The sequence below is a fragment of the Dromiciops gliroides genome, chromosome 3 (genome assembly GCF_019393635.1).
Source record: "Dromiciops gliroides isolate mDroGli1 chromosome 3, mDroGli1.pri, whole genome shotgun sequence".
Lineage (NCBI taxonomy): Eukaryota > Metazoa > Chordata > Mammalia > Microbiotheria > Microbiotheriidae > Dromiciops > Dromiciops gliroides.
The window spans coordinates 96,685,967-96,706,951 of record NC_057863.1 but is presented as its reverse complement, the minus strand read 5'-3'; the positions used below and the strand labels follow the sequence as shown (position 1 = coordinate 96,706,951).

Genomic DNA, 20,985 nt, shown 5'->3' with positions numbered 1-20,985 from the left:
TATAAATTAACTTAGATATGCACTCAAATATATATATATATATATACACACACACTCACACACACGTATACATATACATATACATATACATATACATATACATATACATATACATATACATATACATATACATATACATATACATATACATATACATATACATATACATATACATATACATATTATTTACCAGTTTATGAGATAGTATACTTTAAAGGACAGTTGGAATATTAGTAAGAAATATACCAGTTTGGGGGGGAACAAATAATTAGTTCAGTTTATTGAGAAAATTAAAACATTAAAAACCTCCAAATTTCAGACCTTAATAATAGCTAACATTTATAGAGTGCTTTAAAGTTTGAAAAGTGATTTACATACATGACATCATGTTGATATAGTGGGAAAATGGGGTACGGGTTGGGGTTCTTAGGAATTCCTCTTAAAGAATTACACCCTCTTGCACACAAAACTTAGTTGGAATAAGGTGATAGTTTATTTAGGAGCAAGGGAAGGGAAGGGTGGGGGGAGGGAAACCATGAAAGATATCCTTGGACTTTTCATGGGGAGATTTGGCATAAAGCACATGGCTCAGAGGTACCAAATCTCCTCGAACAGGAGACCGGAAGGTACTTTTATAGAGGACTGATGGGGGTGGACCATCTGCCCATGAAAAGTTCCTTTAATGAAGGTGGACCATCCCCCACTGGTGGTAGCTGGGGGAATTGGGTGAGGAGTGGAGGACCATCCCCCACTAGTAGTGACTAGAGGAATTGGGTGAGGGGTGGCTACGGATCCCTCTTCAGGACACAAAGGCCGAAGCCACACCCAAACTTATCTCCCCAGGATAAGGGAGACCGGAATGAAGGGTAGGAATCCCAAGCTAGCTCAGTCTGATTTGGTTCCTCTAGGCGTTATCTGTCCTCTGGTTTAGTTTCTCAAGGAGAAGATTCCTCGGTGTGCCCCAGAGAAATTCTGGGGTGCTCTGCGCCCCATGACAATGTGATCCTCACAATAACCCTGTGTGGTACCATTATTATCCCAATTTTACAGAGAGGAAACTGTGGCTTGGGAAGGTCAAGTGACTTGCTAGTGTTACAAAACTAGTAAGTGTCTGAGGAAGAGTTTGAACTCAGGTATTCCTCACTCCACCCAAATGCCTAATAATCATCATTTATGTTTTAGGCCATAGCTACAGAATGTTAAAATAATTGATTCATTTAGTATAAGGAAACTTTTTAAGTCTAGGTACTTAGTATCATTCAGACTTGGTTCTAGACAAAATTTTGGGGGGGTCAAAATGTTTGGCTTTAGCATTCTGAAACCTTTTCTTCCATCCCCAAGTGTCTGGAGGCCTTAAAATGGACCCTAGATATGTAGAACCACTAATTACTGTATTCTACCTGGGACTGTTCTCCCTTGGGTTATCCTCCATGTAGCCGCCCTTTACAGACTCCTTTTCCCATTAAAACCATATCTGTCTGGTCTCTTGCTTCCTCAGAAGTGTGTGTGTGTGTGTGTGTGTGTGTGTGTGTGTGTGTGATAGCCAGATATTCTGATAAATGGAACCCTGATAAATGAAAGTGTCATGGGGGAAAATGGGTACAGGGTTTGGGTTAGGGGTTGGGGTCCTTAGGAATTCCTCTTTAAAGAGTTACACCCTCTTGCACACAAAAGCAGTTAGAATAAGATAGTAATTTATTTAGGGGAAGGGGAAGGGAAGGGAAGGGAAACCAAGAGAAATCCTTGGACTTCTCTTGGGGAGAGAGGCATGGCACAAAGCAAGTGGCTTTGAGATACCAATCTCCTAGAGCAGGAGACTGGCAGGTACTTTTATAGAGGACTGATGGGGGGTGGGGGGAGGAGGAGCGGGGTGACCATTTGACTGTGGAAAGTTCCTTTAGTGAGGGAGGACCATCCCCCACTGGAGGTGACTGGAGGAATTGGGTGAGGTGTGGCTATGGATCTCTCAAGCCATCTCTCTCTTCAGGACACAAAGGCCACAGCCACACCCAAACTTGTCTCCCCAGGGGTAAGGGAGACCAGAATAAAGGGTGGAGGTCCTGAAGCTAGCTCAATCTGATCTGGTTTCACTTATCTCTCTAGGTGTATCTGTCCTCTGGTTTAGTTTCTCAAGGAGAATATTCCTTGATGTGCCCCAGAGAACTTCTGGGGTCCTCTGAGCCCCATGACATTTCGAAATATGCTATACTTCATACTATTATGATTTGTATCTAATAAACTGTTATTCAACCACCAGCACATTCTTCCCCTACTTCTATTGTATTGATTCTATATTGATATAGCATGGTTGTCAAAGTACCTAAATAGTACAGCATATACTATAAATGTACCATCTAGGAGTTTGATGCTTTTCTCTTGTATTTTAATAATCTCTTCCAGGGAACTAGCCAACTATTTAACGTCTTAGAAAAGGTATTGTAATTTATTACCTGAAAATTTTGGTTCATTCACTTTATATGGATGAATAGTTAATATGCAGAGCACACTGATGTTTATTCAACGTAAGATCAGACCAATGTTATCCTCATTTCACTTGGAAGAGTTCACTTGACCATTTTAACTCTAACTTTGGCACTTGAGTTAATGTGTTAGCAAGGGAGTACTGTAAGGTTTCTAATGTATTCCCCATGGTAAAACATGCAAATTCATTGCTAATTTCTTGAATACCCAAAGGAAATTAAGAGACCTACTCAGTTATTTATGATGTAATTTAGATTTGTCCTAATCTGTACCTAAAGTTGTAGCTTACACTGACTTGGTATTTCTAATACAGTATTATCAAAGGGAAACATGATCTTTCCCCTGAAGAAGATGAAATTTTTTTTAAAAGATAAAGAAACTGTTGAAATGTTGACATGTAATAAATCATTTCCCCCCCCAAATATCATAGGCTCAGTCTTGTTCTTTCTCTACATTCTCTCTTTTGGTGATTTTATTTTACACACACAAGCAGAGAGAGAGAGAGAGAGATTCAACTATCATCTGTATGCAAATTACTCCTAAATAGTATATATTCTACCTTGATCCATCTCCTGAACTCCAGTTTCCATTCTCTAACTTCCTGATTCACATAGCAGGTATTTAATTAATGATTGTTAATTGATTGATTGGTTATTAGAAACCTCCACCTACATATTCCATAATCATTTCAAACTCAACATGTCCAAAAACAAAATCATTGTCTTTCCTCCAAAACCCTCACTCCCTCCTAACTTTGTTATTTCTGCACAAGCATCCTTCTGATTACCCAGGGTCACAAACTCAGAGTCATGCTTAACTCACTCACTCTGCACCCACCCATAGTCAATCAGTCACCAAGTCTTGTTGGTTTTGTATCTTTTCAACATGTCTCAAATGCATCCTTTTCTCTCCAATTATGCTACAACCACACTAGTTGGGATTCTTGTCACCTTTCTCACCTGGACTATTATGCTACTACCAATTGGCCTACTTACAACCAGTCTCTTCTTCAATCCATTTGCCACACAGTTGTAAAATTTCTATTATTAAATTACTGATATAAACATTTCAAAACACACACACACACACACACACACACACACACACACTGTACCAGAAGCTTTAGCCACTCCCTATTGACTCTAAGATAAAAAATAAACTCTTCTGTTTGTCTTTTTATTTATTTATTTATTTTTTTGGTTTGGTTTGCATGGCAATGCAGGTTAAGTGACTTGCCCAGGGTCACACAGCTAGTAAGTGCCAAGTGTCTGAAGCTGGATTTGAACTCAGGTCCTCCTGAATCCAGGGCTACTGCTTTATCCACTGTGCTACCTAGCTGTCCCCCTGTTTGTATTTTAAAGCCCTTCCCAGTATGACTGTAGCCTTCCTTTGTAGACTGATTACACATTACTTCCCCTCATATACTCAATGATCCTACCAAGCTGACCTATTTCATATTTCTCATATAAAACATTCCATTTTCCACCTTCATGTCCTCACAGATGAAATAATATATAAAAAGAACTTTGCAAACCTTAAAGCTCAATAGAAATGCTAGCTATCATTATTGCACAGGATGTCTGGCACCAATTCCTGGACACTCACTCTCTGAACTTTCACCTTTTAGAACCTCTTCCTCTATTGAAAATTCAGTTCAAGTGCCACCTCCTTCAAAAGAACCTTCCTGGTAACAACCTCTCAATGAAATCATTTTATATTTACCTTCTTTTGCTTTTTCTTACTCAGGGAAGAGAATTTGGAGGCAGAGGGAGAAGACAGAGAAAGGAAGATACAGAGAGAAATGAGAAAACAGAAAAGAGGGTCATTGAAGCAATTTTTCAAATGTACAGAAGAGAACAGAAGGAAGACCCAAAGAAGTAACATAATAGACAAGTAGGGCAACTTTGAAAATTACATTTGACTTTATTGTGTACTTTTAAAAGAAGGTCAAACTATACACGTTAAAGATTCTCAGTTTCATGGACAGTCTTCTTTTTCTGTTCCATTATGTGAATAGAAATGCTCATTTGAGGAAAGGGACAGCTGTTAAGAACAAAAACAAGAGGTTAAATGGGTATGTAATTTAGACATAAAGAATGATATAAGCAAATTAGGGAACTATGAAATATTTTACCTGTCATATTTATGGATAATGGAAGAATTTATGACTAAACAAGATATAGAGAGCATTACAGGATTTAAAATGAATTGTTTTTATTACATCAAATTAAAAAGGGATCGCACAAATAAAATCGATGCAGCCCAGATGAGAAGGAAAGCAGAAAACTGGGGAGGAGGAGAAGGGGGGAGAGATTTACCCTTTGACCTACCTATACCACTACTAGGTCTGTACTACAAAGAGATCAAAGAAAAAGGACTTATATGTACAAAAATATGTTTGTTGTGGTAAAGAATTGGAAATTAAGGATTGGAGAATGACTGAACAAATTGTGGTACATGATTGTGATGGAATACTATTGTGCTATAAGAAATGATGAGCAGGATGCTTTCAGGAAAACCTAAGAAGACTTACATATACTGATGCAAAGTGAAATGAGCACAACCAGGAGACCTTTGTACATAGTAACAGCAATATTGTATGATGATGGGGGCAGCTAGTTGGCACAGTGGCTAAAGCACTGGCCTTGGATTCAGGAGGACCTGAGTTCAAATCCAGCCTCAAACACTTGATACTGTGGAAATTTATTTTGATTTGGGGACCCTACCTTTAGGCTGAGATTAGAAAGCCTTAGGCCCTCAGCGTCTCTCCCACTCCTCCTCAGCTTCAGCTGAGCGGAAAAAGCCCCGTGGGCTATACAAGACGCCAGGTCAGACAGCTGGGGGGAAAAAAGCCCCCTAGCTCCCTCTGACCTGAGCTGAGTGGAGAGAAGAAAAGGTATATATAGACCTGGGAGTTAGACAGGAAAAAGAAAGAAGGAGCGAGGACGGACTAGATAGAGAGACAAGATTAAAAGGAGAGACAGGTGGACTAGAGGTCAGATTAGAAGACTGACTAGAGGGGAGCATGGACAAGGACAGAGGAGAGTTTGGTTCGGACAAGGAGACAGGGGGCTGAGAAGAGGTCAAGAGGGCAGCCGACAAGATTAGAAAGGTGAGTGCCCTAAGGCCTCAGGCGGCTAAAGCCCTTAATGTATTCAAGAAGTTCGAGGAGCAGCAGGTGGGAAAGAGACCACAGGAAAGCAGTCAGGTTGTACATTTTATTTTCCTGTATTCTTAATTTTAAGTAGTATCTCATAAATAAACTCTGCTTTGATTATTTGGTTAAGAGGCTTCTTAATCTTTAGTCTATCAGTTTGGGAGCAGTGTGGTGGAACTTTATAAATGGCCCACATTAAATTAACGAAGTCAGATAGCCAGCAAGTCAACAGTCCCAGAATAAGTACCCCAATCAGCTTTAGCCCCCCCAAAATTAGGCTAGTCAGTAAAAATATTTTTACATTTGAATGGCGACCATGAAGGGACTTATGGCCCAATTATAATTTTTCTAAATTTATCATTTTTCATATAATCATAATTTTTCATAAGTATAGTTATATATAATTTTTCCAGGTTAGATATAGTTATAATAATTAATTTTTTTACAATACTTACTAGCTGTGTGACCCTGGGCAAGTCCCTTAACCTTCATTGCCCTGCAAATATATATATATATATATATATATATATATTACGATGATCAATTGTGAATGACTTAGCTATTCCCAGCAATACAGTGATCCAATACAATTCCAAAGGACTTATGATGAAAAATGCTATCCACCTCCAGAGAAATAACTAATAAAGTACAGATTGAAGCATTTCTTTTTACTATCTTTATTTTCTTGGGTTGTTTTTTTTTTTTGGTCTCTTTTACATCATGGCTAACAGAAATGTTTTGCATGACTGCATATGTATAATCTATATCAAATTGCTTGCCTTCTCATAGAGGGGGAGGGAAGTGAGGGAGAGAATTTGGAACTCAGCATTTTTTTTAAGAAAGGTGTGTTTTAAAATTGCATGTAATTGGGCAGAAAATGCCAAATTTGTACAGAGATTCACCTTATGATGTGTAAACCCCCAAAACCCACCTCAGGGATTGGCTCAAGTCCCCAGTAAATCCAAATTAGGTTAAGCCCTCCCCGTACCTCCCTAAGGTGGAGATTATTATAATGAGACTGATAATCAATTTATCCATACTATAAATATAAACTGTCTTTCTTTTCCCTATTCAAGAGATACCTCCATGATGTTCTCCCTCTGGTCACTCACAGTATTGCAATAAAACTTGGGAAACTGAAAAAAAAATTGCATGTAATTGAAAATTTAATGTAAAAAAGAATCAAAACTAGAATCAAAAAGCATAGTTTCTGTTGTCTAGCAACTTAAAATGTGTAGTTGGAAGACAGTTATACACAAACTATTAATCAATCAGAAAGTTTTTAATGCAGAAATGTATTGGGTACAATACAAACACTATGCACAAATATTGAAGCAACACAGAAATAGAGGAGAGATGAAGGAGGCTTCTTGAAGGTATCCAGCAGTAGGTTTTTAAAGGACATAATTGTCATGTTTGGAGGAATAAAGAAATCATTAACATCATCATAGCTAGCATTTATATAATGCTTTAAGGTTTTCAAAGCACTTTACATATATTATGTCAGTTGGCCTTCACAAACACCCTACAAAATAGATTCTATTATTACACCCATTTTAAAGATATGGAAACTGAGGCTGAGAGAGGTTAAGTGACTTGCCGAGGATGAATGCAGCTAAGACTTTGAGAAAGGAACTGAACTCAGGTTTTCTTCCAGCTCTCTATCATGCCAACTACCCGCTGACCTAAGCCTCTTTCTGAGCAACATAGAACTTTTGGTTTGGAAAACTGAGAATTTTCATATTGAGAGAAAAATGTAAGGGTTAACTGAGATACCAGCCCCTGATCCAGGGATTAACTATTTTTGAGTACTTTATGTAAAATTCAAAATTGAATTTGCCAACAGACATGGAAAACAAAATTCTCTTGGGAAAGTTGAAAAAGCCTACATTTTGCTACAAGAAAAATAGAACATTAATGGAAGTTGCACCATATCTGTCTTTTTTAATCAAAATCTCAACAGGACCCTGAACAGCAGTAAGCCTTGAAGGCAATACCACCAAGGGAGAAAGAAAAAGCAATCCCTTTGTTCCAAACCTGTCATTTTTGTCAAGAATGTGTATGATGAATGATTGAGGTTCAACATGAATGCAGATAATGAAAGCGAGTGGCAGATCATTGGGTGGAATTTTGTCTATATCCTGCTAATGGATCCAACAACTGAATGAAGAAATTCAGTCAGGTCAGATGTCCTTGGGATTCCTGATTATTGGACTTAGGAGAAATATTATCCTTCTCCAGAAATATTTCAAAAATAAGATTTATTTTATTTGATGGGGGTATGAAAATGGCATAGTGCTCTGAAATCGACAAAAACAATGTAGAGCCCATGGTACTTAGTATGCTGTCATTGCTTTCATGGGCATTCAATAAATCTCTGTTAATGACAAGAGGCCATCTCTGTCTTTGCCAAATCAGTGCTATGATGGGATGAAAGGCATTTCTCTCTTAAAGAGCTATTGTAAATTTGTTCAGTGTTTATCTCTTGGATCAATGTATTTATTATTCCTAGTTTCTTCTTTCTCACTTTATACTGTTCCATCTGTTTATCAAGCTTACCATTGACTTCAAACAGAGTTAAGATGCTAAGTAATCAAACTGTTCAAAGTCTGTAAAGATCACTGTGATGATATTTACATTTAAATTTCACCTCTTATATGAGGGCATTACAAAATATTACCATATTCAGGTGAATTGAATTATGAATGCTAATCCATTTGCAAAATTTGTCATAAAAATAGTTAATACCGTTCACCCCTAACAGATGGGGACACATATCACCAAAAGGAAAAAGTAAGGGGATAGAATACATTTGTAAACATAAAGAGAAGAGGAAAATTTATTGCCTTTCCTGTTACTTTCTTCTAAACACTCTGCAGTTTGACTTGAAACATATCACTTAATTGAAACTGCTTTTTATTAAGTTACAAGTGGTCTCTTTTTAGTAGTCATCCTTCTTGATCTCATTGTAGCATTTAACAGTGTTGACCCTCTTCTACTCCTAGAATTTTTGTGATATTGCTGTCTCTTGGTTCTTCCCCACCACACTCCCCATAACCTATTTTATTGCTCTTCAGTATCTTTTGCTGGATAATAATGTCACACTCATTAATTGTGGGTATATCTTCAAGGTTCTGTCCTTGGTCCTCTTCTTTTTTTCTATCTACACTGTCCCATTTATTGATCTCATCAGCTTCCATGGGTTTCATTGTCATTTTTACTCAGATTACTCCCAAATCTATATATGCATCCATAGTCTCTCTCTTGAGCTTCAAGACCAAATCTCAAACTGACTACTGAACATTTTGAAATAAATATCCCTTTGGCATAGCAAAGTCAACATGACTAAATCAGGACTCATTATATTTTGCCCCAAATCAATGCCATTTCTGAATTTTTCTATTCGAGCCTTTGTACTGTAGGATGATGTAGTAGAAAAAGAAAGGAAAATGTACTTGATCCCTCTAGTACCAACTCTTGGAATGTAGTCATTACTGGGCAATTCCAGGCATTCTTTTTCTCCTTTTATTAGTCAGTTATCTTCTAGTTACCTCCTTCAAGGACAAGAGAGAAAGATTCATGACCCAATAATCCAGACTCCTCCCCAGAAGCAAAGGTGACTACTTTCACCTAACGACGAAAATAAAAATGGACCTTTGTTTTCTGTGGGACATTTACAAATAATAATAATTTAATTTCAATATGATTAGCTCTGGTCTTGGAGTCCTCAGCCAGAATGGAATCATGGCATTTTAGACAGAAGGCTTGAACCTCTGTCCTTTTTATGTCTCCACATATGTAATAAGCCAGTCACTACCCATTTTCTTTCTGCCTTCTTCACAGATAATGAAGCCCCAAATTAGAAAATGGACTGGGTTTGGAACTAATTAAAACAGCAAATATATTTCTTTCAGAAAGACAAAAACCTAGATTAGGCATTTGTTCTTTCTTAGATATAAAGGGAGGGAAGAAAGAGGAAGAGCCAAGGAACCATTTGCATGATGTCAGAAGAAAGTTCACTATTGATCAGCCATGCTTCATGTTCTAGCTTCAGCTAGGCTATCTGCCTCAGTGGACAAAATATCATCAACTATGGTGGAACTCTATCATGCTCAATACTAACCATGGAAAACTGCCCCTTTTTTATATCTCCATCATTCATCTCCTTTCAACTTGGTGTGTCCTTGCACAAGAGTCTGCCATGGCTGCAGAAGAAACAGTGGCAAGGGTGACTTGGCTCTTCTGCTTCGTAAAAATCTTTTTTTCTCTATTTTTATTGCACTCAGTATCTTCTCCCAATCTAATATCCAATTGCACATCTCCTCATGATGGGCTTTCAGTCTATCTTATCATGGGAATAAACAATGCTATATGGGATGACACTTCCTAGAAATTCACACTGCTGGACTCTTCTTTCTTTGCCCACAGTGGAAGCAATTTTCACAAAATCTCACTATTGCTGCCTGGGACACTACTATACTTTAGATCACCCAGTGTTAGCCTTGATTCCCCATTCTAATTTATCAAATACATTCAAGCAATTGTCACATGTTGTCATTTCTCTATCATATAGATCTCTGTACTCACGCAACCACTATTCTAGTTCAGGCTCTCATCACTTTTCTCAAGGACTGTTGCAAAAGCTTCCTTTTTGTTGCCCCTTCTTCAAGTCTCTCCCCACTCCAATCTATCTTCCATTGTCCAACAGCCACCAAATTTATTTTCCCAAAGTACTGGTTTGATTACACCACTAACTTATTCAGTAAACAGCAGCAATCCTCTAGCATCAAATACAAAATTCTGTTTCTAGCATTTAAAGCCCTTTACAACTTGACCTTTTCCTACATTTCCAATCTTCTTACACATAACTCTCATCCACACACTTGACTGTGTAACCACACTGGCCCACTTGCTCTTTCTCATACATCACTCTCTATTTCCCATCTCCTTCTTGCCTTTATAAAGACTGTATCCCATTCCTGGAATATCCTCCCTACACAGCTCGGTATTGCAATCCCTGATTTCCTCCAGAACTATGATACAATGCTGCAACCTTATTCACAAAGTCTTTCCTGATTCCATATAACATTTCAACCTCCCTTTCAAAAACTACATACCACATGTACCATTCAAACATTCTGTATGCACACACCCACTCACATTGTTGTTGTTGTTTTTTTTCCTGTTAGAATGTAAGTTCCGGAAGGACAAGGACTATTTCAATTTTGTTTTTATATTTCCCCCAGGCTTAGTTGGGTGCCTATCATGCAATAGTTGCCTAATAAATGTGTGTTGATGGGTGGGTGGAAAGATGGATGATTTCTTTAAATAAGGAAAGGAGAGGAAGAAACTACAATGAAGGAGAAAAAGTGGTGTTTCTCTTTAAATGCTGCAAGGTTTTTATTATGTTAATAAAATCACTTTTCAAATTTATAGCAGCCTCTAGAAATAGGTGATGGTTGCAAATTTTGTCAGTGCAAAAGGATTCAATAGCTTTAAATTTTTTTTTTTTACAATACCTGTCCAACAATAAGAGAATGACTTGAACTTAAGAAAACTGTATGAACAGACAACAGAAATCCACTTTGCCCTAGCTTGTTTCAATGGTTAAATCATGTCCTCTGAAAGGTAACTACTATAGTGTAAGAAATCCAGTGAAAACCTGATAAGATACAGTTTTCCTATTGAGTGGGTGTTCCTCTCATTCTTCAACACCAGCATCATGGCACATTCATTGCAGTGATAAACTAGTGATAAATAGGAATGGACAAATTGAGATAAAAAGAATGAAAGGTTGAGTGTTAATAGGAAAATAGACTGAGGCTTTTCTTCCTATGTATATCTAAACATTTCCTCTTACAGAGACATGAAATGAAATCACATAATATGATGGTGCCATGCCACCTTCAAAGAATGACATATTGCCTAACTGGTAGTCAGGCACAGAAATCAATATCTGACATTTACTCAATGAATACAAATTGAAATTAGTTAGCTTCACTTTTTATTCAGCAAATTCAAACCAGCAATCCATCCCCATGCGTGTATAGACTAGGGAAGTGGGCTTAAAATTGATTGGTATATTCCTCTGCTAATTACAGTATACAAGCAAATGAATAATCAATTGTTAACTCTACTCCTTCTGTATTCATTTCAATGAACAAAGCAGTTCTGTCAAAGATCAACATTATTTGTTTCCAGGCAGAACCTACTAAGAACATCACCTAAAGGGTAATGTAAGTGATTTACTGGTAATTAAAAATACTCTTATTTGATGAACAAATATAAAGCTTCCCTTGCTTTTCTTAAACAATTGTTTGTAGAACAGTTTTTCAATTGCATCAAAAGCCTGCTTAGCTGGGATAAACAGCCAGAAAAAGAAAGCAAAACTTGACTTTATTAAAGACAGACTACCAGGGATTACACAGCTATGGTACAATGGCAACTGAATTAGAGGTATGTCAAATATACATAAAACTAGGGTTCCATAATGAATAAAGTTTTCTATTCTTTGATTTACTAAAGATTCCAATTGATTCCAATAAGCAGAAAGTTCATTCAGTGCATCTTAAATGTGATTAGATATACACACACTCTCACACACAAATAGAAGCTATATAAACAAAGTCATGGGAGCAGAAATACACAAGGCATATTTGGGCCACAGTAAGTGTTGGATAAAAAGGACTCAATCAACAAACACACAATGATTTAGGAAACTATTCTGCAAAGCAAGGTACATCTGCATTGAATTCTGGTCTCTCTTGTATCTATCACTCCATAGTGATAGTAAATTAGGCACTTTGAAAATTATGACTCTTTCAGGACACCTTTTCCCCATGTATTGTACCTTAGCAGCTAGGTGGCACAGTGGATAAGGCCTGGAGTCAGGAAGACTCATCTTCCTCAGTTCAAATTTGGCCTCAGATGCTTACTAGCTTTGTGACCCTGGGTAAGTCACTTAAACCTATTTACCTCAGGTTCCTTATCTATAAAATGAGCTGGAGAAGGAAATTTTAAAACTCCTCTATTATCTCTGCCAAGGCAACCCTAAATGAGGTCACAAAGAGTCAGACAAGACTGAACAACAAGAAGCTAGAGCTTAGTTACTAAAAAAGACATACAAGACACTAAACAGAGTTAAATACATTTACCAATTTACCACCAAAGACTGACTTTGATGAATACAGGAATATTTCTTGATAAGCTATAAGGATAAAGTTGAATAGATTGGGGGGGGGAGGTAATTGTTTCTACAAAGTATTTAAATCAAAGTCATAATTACTTTGATTTTGGATTTAAAGTGATAAAAGTTAAGACTGACAACCAATTGGAAGTTTCTCAGGCCTAAGGAGCTCAAATTATTGGGTATCTTCTTTTAACTATAAGAAGTTATTATACATAGTTGTGTAACATACAGTATATAAGATTTATGTGGATTTCACTGGGATAGCAGAATTAATTATTGCCAAATATAATAAAAAGAGAAAACTATATGCAGAGGACAATCTGTCACAGTATCCAAACCAATCAATGCTTCCAAGGCATGGGGTACTTTCAAGTCAAAACCACAGACAGGGTACTGGGACCTCTCAGGCTACTTTGAAGAGGAGAACCAAATAGTCCCTAAGAACTCTTCCCATGGGGCAGCTAGGTGTCACAGTGGATAAAGCACCAGCCCTGGATTCAGGAGGAACAGAGTTCAAATTTGGCCCGAGACACTTGACACTTACTAGCTGTGTGACCCTGAACAAATCACTTAACCCTCATTGCTCCACAAAAAAAAAGAAGAAAAAAACAAGAAAAGAACTCTTCCCAGTTTCACATTATTTTGAAGTTGAGTTAGCTTAATGATTGAATAACATACACCTTGGAATGAAAATAAACACTAAGAACTACTTTTTATTTACATTTATAAATTGTGTCAATATATAAAATACATCTTGCATTCTTTACATCTGTATCAAATACTACTTATTCTAATATTACTCTCAATAAGAATCTTTGGTAAAATACTTAGAACCCATCACATATCCCCAACATTGATTTTTTTCATACCTTAAAGAAACCTTCAGAAGATCAAAGGTTTATTATACAACTTGTCTTAAGAAACTATCACAAACACAGAAATATATGTATTTCCATGGATTTTTCCCCCAACGTCCTTTGGTGTTTCAGAATGATGTGCTTATTTCAGGGGTGTGCAAAGTTAAAGTGTTCTCTAGGGGATGATTTAATCCATTACACCGTCTTAATGGAGTAGAAGGTGGCATTATTGTCCCACTGTTTGGAGCTCTTTCATACACACTTGGCATACTTTCACTCTGGGGGGCACTAACTTGATAATAATACTCCTTTAGCTTAGAGTCTTCTGTATGAAAATTAGTATTTCTCAGCTTAGAATGGTGCTGATGGATGGTACTTGAAGAAAATGCAATCCTATGGGCATTGTCATAGTGTGATGAAAGATTCTTGCTTGTTCGGGACTCCCAGATTAAAAAGGATCTTTTGGGATCCTTAAAAGTTCTTCTTGCCATATTTCCTGGAACACCTTAGGAATTTAAAAAAAAAAAGGAAGAGTTGGGCTATTTTTAAGCATTTGTGGAAAAAATCATATTAGAACTGAATGTTGTACATCAATATGTTAGAAATATAATCAACCCTTGGTGATTAAGGGACCAGTTTTCCAGCCTTTTTGTTTATTTATTTGCTGCTTCTTTTTCCTCTTCTGCCTTCCTATACCTTCTTACCTGAGGTTGTGCTAAAGAAATAAATGAAAGCAAAAGTCAAATCAATCATTTCTTTTCTTTGTTAACACAGTTGATAAAGACAGAATGGAATGAAAAAGTTGTAACCAATTGCTAAAATAAGGTATGGGGTTTGTACTCAGATTTTATTTATCCATGCTTTCCATATGTCTCATTACTATGTACCAAGACTGCAGTATTAAAAAAAATTGCCTATAGTAACTTTCCATATCACCAGCTATTCAAAGTCTAGTCTGATTATGTCCTATCTTTACACTCATTTTTTCATTTTTTCAGAGGTCCAGCAAAAACAGTTTTATAGGTGAATGTGACATGATGCAGTAACATAAATTAAGTAGAGAATTCAAACAATCTTATTTAAAATCCAGGTTAGAATACTCATAGAAAATGTGAAATGGATCCACAATCATTAGATAGAGTCCCATAATATTGGGAGACTTTAATAAAGTTAAAGTTGAGAAAAAATTTGAAAAATAAAAAAAAATATTGGGATAAGTGATAGGGCTGACTTAGGGAGCATGGGGACTCATAGATGGAATTGTTAGTGACAAAGGAAAATGATGAGCAATTGGCTCAAGAAAGCCTGATCCACCAGAGGAAAAGGAGAAGTTGGAAGGATCATAAATACAAATGATTAGCTTGATCATATGGGTGAAGGATGATAGAGTGAAGTGGGAGAATGGTGAAGGATGATGACTAAGGATGATAAAAAGGTTGCTCTGTGGATGAAAGGTGAATTGGGAGAGAGAAATATTATTCAGAAAATTGCTGCAGTTAAGCAAACTTTAGCCAATTAGCATGATGGTTGTAATGATGAAGAAATTCTAAGTGTAAGCATTTATTATCCAATTCAAATAGTTTCTAATTAATTGAGTATAATTATTACAGTAAACTCAATCAGAAATTAAAGTTTGGAGCATGATTGTTGCTATTTAGAGGCTGGTAGATCTGGAGTCATAAAGACCTGAGTTCAAATCTAGCCTGATACTTTCTAGCATTTGACCCTAAGCAAGTCACTTGACCCCTGATTCACATTTCTTATCTGTAAAAAAGGGATAATTATAGCATTTCCCAGGGTTGTTGTGAAAATAAAATGATATAATATTTATAAATCACCTTGCAAACTTTAAAGTGCCATACTAATTCTAGCTTTTATTATTATTATATTAACTTTTTTATCCAATCATAGTATATATGCTATTATGTTAATATTATAGTTAAATGTTCAAGAGTAGTAGGTATACAACCTTTCTGTCTCACTCCTATTCCTTCAGCAAAAAAGGGCAGGGTGGTAATTGAAGCATTAAAATATTACTGTCTATATGATATACATCCCAGGGCTTCCTTGGACATCATTGAAACCAATCAGGAATGGAGGCAAATTTCTACATGTGGGGATCAACAATGAGACCCAAAGTATAACCTGCTAAAGAGCTGGGAATTACCTGTTCTAGAGGGAGATGTATTTCTCTCTATAAATAGACTGTGGGATTGGAAAGTGACAATTACAAGCATCAAGACTCACCTAGGAACTTCTCTCCCAAGAAAAAGTAATTACTCTATCTGCCTACTAGGGAGACCTGTATTCTGGAGAGGGAGAAATAGTTTGAGAACATAGACGCTAGTCCACTCCTGACTAGTGTTAGTCTGTGTCTAGTGTTCGATGAAGTAAATCATAACATTATAATAATTTCCAATGAAATAATGGCAATCAAGTTACAAATTCAGTCCCTAATTATTTCCAAGAAAAATGTACTCTTTAAGACATTATGCATTACTTTGATTCTATTCAACTCAATCTGCGGCAACTTTTTAATTTACTGGAATTGAAGAGAATATTATCCAGGATAGGGAGCTGACTTAAAAAAAACAATAACAATAAAGGACAGAGATAACAGGGGACTTCTCCCAGGAATTGGTTTTTGAAACAATCTTATGTCATTCTTTTATAAATAGTCTATAAGAACACATTCTTAATGACAGTCAACTCCTCAGATAACACTAAAATCTTCCAAGCAGTAAAATAATCTAATGTAGCTGCTTAAGAAGCCTACATAACCTTGGACTGCATTAATAGACATGTGTAATAATCAGAGAATAAAAAATAGTAGTCCTCCCCAAAATAAAAAAATTTGAAAAAATTAAAAAAATAAAAAAGTAGTAGCCCCATTATATTGTGCTGCTGAAAATAACATTTGGAATTTTGTCCAAGCTGAAAGTGCTGTTCTGACCTATTTGAATTCCCAGAAATTCCTTTTTTGAGAATCTCACATGTACAGTCAAATTCAATTCCTATTATGCTTGACATTTTGTCAGCATCACAATGTAAAACAGTATCAATTATCATGATACTGTTTCAGAGTTTCTTTCTCCTTTCTGAGCCAGCAGGAGTCAGCAAGAGCCTTCCTTTAATGTCACATTTGTGACCACTTGCTAAATCTTGCTCCTTTAGTCTTAGTGCAAATATAGGAAGAAGATGCTGTGGAGTGGGAGGAGGCCTCCATGGTTAGAAGGTACACACTTACCAGTTTGCTTGTCAGCCATCTGAAAGGATGTTTTCTTGGCCCCTTCTCCACTAATATCAGAATCACTATCATTGCATTCACTGTCTCCTTTCCCACTGTCCTTCACACTGGATTCATCTGGTCCTGAATGGGTACTGGAAGTCAAAAAGAAGGAATTACTTGAGTTAAACATAAAAATGTTAAACATAAAAAATGTCAAGCATATTGCTGAGACATAACAATAAATATTCTGAAATTACCCTAAACTTGCAGCAGATTTATCCTCTTGCCACAGAGATGTGGAATGAAATGGAGCTGAGATTGAACCCTATTAAAGAGAGGTGAGGTGAAAGTAGCAGTTAATAATTTTTCACCCTTAAATATCAAAACCCACATGGCAGACACACCTATCAGTCATGTGAAACTCTTTCCAAAGACAACATTTAAACCCTTCACTGTGGCTGTATCAAAATTGAACTACAGAGACAATGCACACAGTGCATAAACATATTTGTGCCTACTAGAACATAAAATCATCAGATCTGTAAATCTGGTTGGGAGCGAATCTTCTTTGCTAATTAAAACACACCCTACCTCTACCCCTGGGATTAGCAGATTGAAATGCGCTCCAGCAGGCAACGAGAATTCTTGTGGTAAGGGTTGCTGGGATTTCTAAGTCTGGGGGTGGGAGGTGGTGGTACCTGGGGCTTGGGAGTCTCATTCTCTTGAGATGAGGGAGAAAGGGACACCCCGCTGTCCCTCAAATGAGGTGTTCTGACTGTCTCCTCCTCCTCTTCAGCTTCATCTGTGATAGAAAGACGGTAGGACTCCTCGAGGCTCTCAAAGTCATTACTAACCGACCCTCTAGAAGACTTCTGGCTGTCAGGTGTCCAGCTGTCTTCCCTGGCCAATCCTGATCTCATACTGCACTTGAAAAATGTCTTCCTCCCGAACAGGCCCCTTCCCTGGCATGACGAGGCCACGGTGAAGATAGCCACGAGCAGCAGCCCGCAGCCACCAGCCAGGACCCCGATAAAGATAGTGGAGAGGTCAGGCCTCCACCCGGAACCCCCGTGCAACCGCCCCTGCGGAGGCCCAGCCATGTCCTCTCTAAAGGGAGGTGGCAGGGGTGGAGGTGGCACCAGCACGACATCTCCGCCAGGGGGCGAGGCGGGAACTGGGACCAAGTTTAGGGTAGCGGTGCAGGAGAGGGATGGCCGCCCGCTGTCCATCACTGTGACCTCCACGGTAAGAGGGTCGGTGGGCCAAGGCGACAGGCGCCGCCGCAGTGACAGCTCTCCCGTGTGCGGGTGCATCGCCAGCGCGCCTGGGCCGCCGTCGCTGCGGGTGAGGATGTAGGTCAGCTCTGCGTTGGGACCCTCGTCTTCGTCGCGGGCTCGCACCTGGGTGACCAGGAAACCTGGGGGCGCCCCTCGGGGCAGCGGCACGTGGGCTGAGCCATTGGAAAGCAGTGGGAAAGTCACCTCGGGAGCGTGGTCGTTCTGGTCCTCCACCACCAGCCGCACCACGGTCCGACCCCACTGGGCTGGAGAGCCACCATCTCGAGCCTCCAGCCCCACCTCCAGCCAGGCCAGCGTCTCCCGGTCAAAGCTCCTCCTAGCCCTCAGTACCCCACTGCCCGAGTCCACGGAGACGTAGGTGGACACTAGGCCCTCGCCCCGACCCACCTCAGCCTCTAACAGCCGATAGGTCACCTTGCCGTTACGGCCCAAGTCGGGGTCCCGAGCAACCACCGTGGTAAGGTAGGCCCCGGGAGGGTTGTTCTCCCTCACTGACACTTCGTAGACGGGACGCGCAAAGAGCGGAGCGTTGTCGTTCTCGTCTCCCACGCGCACAGTGTAGGGCTTCACAGTGCGCAACGGAGGGGAGCCGCTGTCCTCGGCCACCAGGGTCAGGTTATACTCGCAGATGCGCTCGCGGTCCAGGGGCGCCGCGGTCACCACCAGGTAGCTGCCGGCATAGGCCGGCTGCAGTCTGAAGTGTTCGTGTCCATAGAGGGCGCAACGCACCTGCCCATTGGAGCCCGAATCCCTGTCCGAGGTGCTGACCAGAGCCACGAGGCTCTCTTGCACTGCCCCCTCCGGTATGACAGAGGCCACCCCAGACTCTGGGCTTCTAGGCCCCACCAAGGAAGCCGAGACTGGGGCGGAAAAGGAGCTGGAGGAGTCGGAAGCGGTGGTCATGGCCACTGCCAGTGGTGTGATGGTTATGTCCGGCGCGTTGTCGTTCACGTCGCGTATACGCACGACGACCTTGCAAGTGGAAGCGCGCGGCGCTGGACCTTGGTCCTGAGCCCTCACGTCCAGCTCGTAGGTTTCCTTCTCTTCATAGTCCACGGACCCAACCAGTGTCAGGCGGCCTGAGCGCGGGTCCAAGCGGAAAGGGAACTGTTCCTCAAGCGGGGTCCGGCCACCGAAGGAGAACACTACATCTCCGTTGGGGCCCTCGTCCGGGTCTGCAGCGTCTAGGTCAAGGAGCAGGGAGCCCTCGGGAGCATCCTCCGCCACCTCTACCTCGGTGACAGCACCCTGTGGGAAGGCTGGGCTGTGGTCGTTGGTGTCCAGCACCCGAACATTAAGAGTGGCTGTGGAGGAGCGTGGAGGGTGTCCTCCGTCCTGAGCCACCACCTCAAGTCTGTAGGTAGCCTGGCTCTCACGGTCCAGTTCCTGCAGAAGTACCAGGTCAGCGCATTTGGTGCCGTCGGCTCGAGTCTGCAGCTCCACGCGAAAGGAGCTGTGTGGCTCCACCAGTCGCAGGCTCTGGAGGGCATTGGAACCCACGTCCTCGTCCACGGCCACTTCTAGAGAGATATGGGTGCCCATAGCCACGCTCTCGGACACCTCCACAAAGACTTCGGAAGCCGGGAAGCGTGGCGAGTGGTCATTGATGTCTCTCACCTCCACTTCCACATGTATCAACTGGGAGAAGCTGACCACGTCGAAAGCCAGAGTGCATTGCTGGGACTGCTGGCATAGCTGCTCTCGGTCGATACCGCTCTCCCCGACGGTAAGCTGTCCGTCATCCTCTCTCACCCTGATCAGAGAGCTGTTGAACTGTTTCATCAGGCGGAAATTTCTAGGAATATTACCGGGCGAATCAAGCATACTGTGTTCAGAGAGGACACCAATGACTGTCCCTGGGGTCTCTTCTTCATAGATGTGATAATTTACTGTTTCTGTGCGAAACCCTGCCATCAGAATCCATAGCAGCCACACAGAGCTTAGTCTACTCCTACGTAGAGTAACAGTAGGAAACTTGAGTTTCCTGTGAGACATGTTCAAGAAAAAAAGAGAGGAGGTGTAAGACAGACAGGCATACAAACAGACAGACTACAGAGAGACGGGGGAGAAAGAGAGAAAGGAAAAGGAAAAGGAAAGGAAAGAGAGAGAGAAAGAGAGAAAGAAAGAAAGAAAAAGAAAGAAAGAAAGAGAGAGAGAGAAAGAAAGAAAGAAAGAAAGAAAGAAAGAAAGAAAGAAAGAAAGAAAGAAAGAAAGAAAGAAAGAAAGAAAGAAAGGAAGGAAGGAAGGAAGGAAGGAAGGAAGGAAGGAAGGAAGGAAGGAAGGAAGGAAGGAAGAAAGAAAGAAAGAAAGAAAGAAAGAAAGAAAGAAAGAAAGAAAGAAAGAAAGAAGAAAGAAAGAAAGAAAGAAAGAAAGAAAGAAAGAAAGAAAGAAAGAAAGAAAGAAAGAAAGAAAGAGCAAACTGCAGAATTTCTATAACTGCAGACTTTAAGCCCTCAGAAACATTCCTAAGGCTGTAGATACTTGCCCTCTGTTAAACACATGCCATCAGTAAACCCTCTCAGCTGTGTAATCAGTTTTCTCTGCCCCAGGCAACAGTGAGCCTTTTCTGAGCCCTAACCCAGAGGTTACATAGTTTAGAATATGTAAATGAGTATCTTTTCTGACCAATCCTCTTTTTCAAAGGCCCCCTCAACAGACTCACAAAACAAAGCCTAAAAGATGTCTCCTGCAGATCACACTGTGTTAGCATAAATCATAGAAAAGTTTGTATTTTAAGAAAGCTCTCTTGCTTTCTATATGTACTTTTCATAACT

At 39.8% G+C, this 20,985-nt stretch overlaps 1 protein-coding gene across 1 annotated transcript; it reads right to left on the bottom strand.

Annotated features, from left to right (window-relative positions):
* Positions 1-12,616: 12,616 nt before the first annotated feature.
* Positions 12,617-20,217, bottom strand: LOC122749401 (protocadherin-8-like). The gene is made up of 4 exons (XM_043995764.1): positions 17,612-20,217; positions 17,171-17,238; positions 16,932-17,065; positions 12,617-14,189 (listed from the first exon to the last, which is right to left on the bottom strand). The coding sequence occupies exons 1-4, from the start codon at positions 20,204-20,206 to the stop codon at positions 13,813-13,815; spliced, it is 3,174 nt and encodes a 1,057-aa protein (XP_043851699.1). The 5' UTR covers positions 20,207-20,217; the 3' UTR covers positions 12,617-13,812.
* Between the last annotated feature and the right edge of the window lie 768 nt (positions 20,218-20,985).

Coding starts and splice junctions, on each gene's coding strand:
- LOC122749401 (XM_043995764.1), bottom strand. CDS start 20,206: ATGTCTCACAGGAAACTCAAGTTTCCTACTGTTACTCTACGTAGGAGT. Junction 17,239..17,611: donor ATGAGACTCCCAAGCCCCAG/GTACCACCACCT, acceptor TCTCTTTAATAG/GGTTCAATCTCAGCTCCATT. Junction 14,190..16,931: donor GATGGCTGACAAGCAAACTG/GTAAGTGTGTAC, acceptor TAAATTCCTAAG/GTGTTCCAGGAAATATGGCA.